This window comes from Pundamilia nyererei, unplaced genomic scaffold, assembly GCF_000239375.1.
Source record: "Pundamilia nyererei isolate P.nyererei 1_Seehausen unplaced genomic scaffold, PunNye1.0 scaffold00157, whole genome shotgun sequence".
NCBI classification, from domain to species: Eukaryota; Metazoa; Chordata; class Actinopteri; order Cichliformes; family Cichlidae; genus Pundamilia; species Pundamilia nyererei.
This window is the reverse complement of record NW_005187558.1, coordinates 808617-812996: the sequence shown is the minus strand read 5'-3', so window position 1 is coordinate 812996 and position 4380 is coordinate 808617. Positions and strand designations below refer to the sequence as shown.

At 40.2% G+C, this 4380-nt stretch overlaps 1 protein-coding gene across 1 annotated transcript in view; it reads left to right on the top strand.

Moving 5' to 3' along the window:
- Nucleotides 1–378: 378 nt before the first annotated feature.
- wars2 (tryptophanyl tRNA synthetase 2, mitochondrial) overlaps nucleotides 379–4380 on the top strand; it is a 25859-nt gene continuing 21857 nt past the window's right edge. The window contains exon 1 of the mRNA XM_005745327.2: nucleotides 379–557. Coding sequence (XP_005745384.1) covers nucleotides 453–557 — 105 coding nt within the window. The 5' untranslated portion in view covers nucleotides 379–452. The remainder of the gene's footprint in view (nucleotides 558–4380) is intronic.

Below are 4380 nucleotides of genomic sequence, written 5' to 3'. Positions count from 1 at the left end.
GGTGAAATGACATTTTTCCTTCCCACTGTTGACAATTGCTTGCTCACAGGGGGTAGTGGGATTGTTGGGGTTTCTTTCTAATTTTTAGGGTCCTTACCTTACCATAGAAAGTGTCTTAAGGCAACTGTTGTGATTTGGCAACATACAAATTAAAGTAACACATCCTAAAACGTTGCTTGGTGCAAAATGAAGTTTAATTTCTTGCTGGTGCCACTTTTTGTATAATACAGTGAGGGCAAAGGATTGCATAAAAACCTTAGGCTGTGTTGAGTGTTTGCCAAACCAGTTCTGATCTCTGTTTACTTCTGATTAAATATTAGGCTCTCATATGGGCTCCACCTCCCTCCGTAGGCCGCCCGTCCTGCCACCACATTTCAAAACGCTCTGACTCTGAATTGCCGCTGTCCTTTTTGTCCTTTCACAGCCGCCGTAGTTGGAAGCTATAATCAAAGATGGCGCTTCCCATGCGGAATAACTTGAAACATTTCCCCAGATTCATTCAGAAGTTAAACTCGCCTGTAAGGTTGCTTTGCGCAGGACTTCGTCCGGAAAACAAGGTATGCTTTGCAAGAAAGCTTTTGTAGTTATTCACGAGCTTCGTGGGTGAAAAATTGATACGCAATAAACGCTGTTCTGATAAGAGTTTCGTTGAAAGCGATGCTTTCGGTGTTTATTTCGTGTTGAGAACTCAAAGAAGGTCAGCTAATAAATGACCAATGCACATTAACAGGTGCATTACGCTTTGAAGCAGTTTAGATGGCTTCTAAGTGTTGTGTCCGTTTCTAATAAACTCACACTCAACATGCTCTGTGTGCTGCAGCAACACCTTGACGTGTAGTTCTTCTTTACAAGGAAGGTGGAAAAACTCAATAGAGGTGTGTTATGGCAGGGGCGAGAATTTGCAGATTACGGTAGTCAGCCTCGCATATGTCCCATTTCGATCCAGTCCGTCTCATGCATGTGCACCATGAAGTGCTGTTTTGCAGACAAGGATGTATTCACAAATCTAACTGACATAATGTATCGAACAGGCGACACAACCTATGTTGGGTCACATTATCACCATTATTTCCGTCATCACAGCTATTTCTGTGACGTTAGTCAGGTGCTTGTTATTTCTTCTTTTACTCCCATTAAAAACACTTTCTCATTAGGTAAACTACCATAAGCTAATTAGAACCTAAACATCACTCTGACTCATTGTTTTTATTATTTTTTTCCTGTAACCATGTGACTGATTTCTAAAAACTAAAAGAGAAGTATCAAAATCTGGCAATAAAACGCCAGATTCTTTATTGTGTTTACTTTATGATTTGATGTTTGCCTATATTAAGAATTTTCTTTAGACAGGGTTCTTTTCAGGGCTTGGCCAATTTATCTTTCTAAGAGTGGAGTTCTCAGAGACTGCTGATCATCCTGTGGTCAAAGCTTATTTCATAAGGAGCTGATGCCTGTGCTGTTGTTGCAGCAAAACTGTATAATAATCTCATAAGGGACCTGAGATCAGCCTCAGTGTGGCTGTTTTTAAATTTGAAATTAATTTGGGTTATTTCATGTAAACTGTGAGTGAATGTAGTGTCAGATGTTTGTTTATTCTGTTTTATATTAATGTAAAGCTCTTTGGCTTTAAATCTGGTTTAGGAATAAAAATTTCTTACTTATTTAAACAATTGAAAACGATGTGTTCAGCTACTGACAGAAGGTACAAAAAATTACCTGTAGATGAGTTACACCCACCTGATGTATTACCGAACAAAAGAAGGTGCAGCAGACTTGTGTAACAAAGCTAATGTCAGTAATTACATCATCTTCTAGGATGTTTAGAACTTCACTAGATGACAGGACATCAACCCATTTCTCTTTTTCACTCATCTCAATAATCTTCCTGCAGCCACTTTGATCTTTTGCTTATACCGAGGCTGCTGGCTTGCGGCTGGCTCTGAGCTCTGGTTAGCTTTAGCCACCTTTCCTTTGTTAGCTTTTTTAAAATATCCACGTTCAGCTGGGTCAGGGTGATATGAGTATATGGTTAGGTTTGTTGTTAGCAATGTTTTTGTGGTGGATTACTTTACCAACCTGTGTGTCTTTACTTACAGCGGAGAGCTTTCACGCTAATGACATGCTACTGTGTCACTGTACACAGTATGAAGTATGAAAAGTACTGACACACGCAATGATTAAATTACACTCTTTAGTCGCAGCTGTTAGATTTCTTCTTGTTCAAAAGAAGAAAAAAAACTTGTACTTTTTGTTGCACTCTGGATGAAAATAAAGACAGATGATATTAAATTCAGGTTCCACATCCTGGAAATGAATATTCTCACTGAAACCTCATAAATACATTTTAAAAAACTGTTCTTTAAATTGCTGAAATGTACTGAAACGTAATAAGTTTAGCATTATTATTATTGTTGTTGTGTTTTGTTTTTTTAAGTTTGATTAATTCAACTACTTTTAGAATTTCCAAATTCATAATTAGACCCATTCTGGAAAAATTACAGGAATTCTGGAAATCAATCTAAAGTGATTAAAATGATGTGCAGTGTGGCTATAACTGGCTGGGATGAAGCCAAGTTGTGGATCTGGACAACTGCTGACAATTTGGGAAAATGTTCTGATCTGTTTTGAACCTGGAACGCCTCATTACACTTTGTTTATTTTTATTCTGTGCAAGAATTCAATCATCCAATATTCTTCCTTTGGCTGGAGGAATATTGGAGGCTGGGGCCGTAGTTTGGACTAGAACAAAACATAGTTTCACCCAGTCCCTGTTGGAAAGGGATTCTGGGAAATGGAGGAAGTAAACTGAGATTGAATTAAGCAAGCAAGACATGGTTGTCTCAGTTATATAAACTAGTGGTGTCACAGTTCATTTTCTTTTTTCTTATCAAGAGTCATTTAGTGTGTTTTTGGTTTCTGCATGAGTTTGAAGATTTATTCTGTGATGTAACACGTTGTATTTGTTCACTATTTTAGTAGTTTTCATTTGCTCGCCTGGCTTGAGTTTGTTTTGTGGAGTTTATTTTCCTAGTCTGGCATGTGACATCACATCCTCAGTAGCACTCCTTAAGTGTACCTTTTTGACTTCAGTGGATTCGAGAAACACGCCTAATATAAGTCAGCTTAGGGCTTTTTATCATTGTGCAGCTGCCCTTGCGAAGCAAATGATGTGTTAAGGCAAACGATGAGTCCCTTGGCACACGTAAAAACAACCAGTTTGTTTCAGAGTAACAACAATCCTAAATATTGAGTTGTTCTGGCATGACTGTGCACCTCCAAACTTCACCCATCTGCTCAAAACTCCACTGCTGGTTGATGTACGAGCTGTAACACAGAATCTGAGTTCACTGCCATCTCGTCTGTATTTTGTTAAGCCAAAGTCTCTGGAGGGGCCGGAGAAGGTGTGCGACGAGAGGGGAGGAAGGGGTGGAAAGCTGGGGGGGGGGGACTCTGAAAGCATCACAGCGGTGCTTCATTACCAGCAATAACATCAGAAATGAAGTGTTGGTTTTCATTTGTTTTAATTTTCTCCAAATGTGGACGGCCGAGTGCAAACACGAGCGAGCTCACAATGCTCCGAGGTGTGATGTGCGTCAAACAAGATGCTCTTTTAGAGGTTTTTCTGCACTGTAAAAAGTCAGTGAGCCTCAACGGACTGACACAAAGATGAAGTGCGACCGTTTGTCAGATGCTTTTGATTTGGAGAGAAATGTTTGTCGGCTGTGGTTTGCTTTTAAATATTGGTCTCCTTGATGCCTGTTTGGGAAAGCAAATATCAGCGAGGAAACATCAACTTGCCAAGGCCTAAAATTAAAATGTGTTTTTGTTTTGCTTTGTTTTTTGCAGTCCTGGCTGGATGAACGGGTTAGAAACGCATGTTTTTCCCAGCTTTTTTTGGTGGTGAGAGACATTGCAGCTGAAAGGTATAAAATGTCTTAGAATGCAGTTGTGGTGCTGATTAGTGCATCAATTCCAAAATTATTTCAGGAATTATGCAGATGAACGTCTTTTTTTGTTTTAAGTCTTGAGATCAAAACTCTAGTTGTTGTCATTGCTTTGGAGGCCCGGAGCCTACACACCAGTCTTCAGAGGGAAGAGGAAACTACACAGCCTGTGTCTGGGACGGCATGGTGATGAATTGGATGCGCAACACAGAGGCTGCGTACAAAAAGGGGGAGAGCAGGCTGCAGTTTCTAAAGAAGTTGAGATCCTTCAGTATGTGCAACAGCCAGTACTAGGCTGCGGACTGCTGGCAGAGCAGCTTTGGAGCTGTGCGATGACTGAACTGAATAAACTCATCGGGAAGGCTGGCCCTGTGATTGGCTGCAAATTGGACTCTTTGGGAGGTCACTTAACAAACTGTAATCCATCCATCCATCC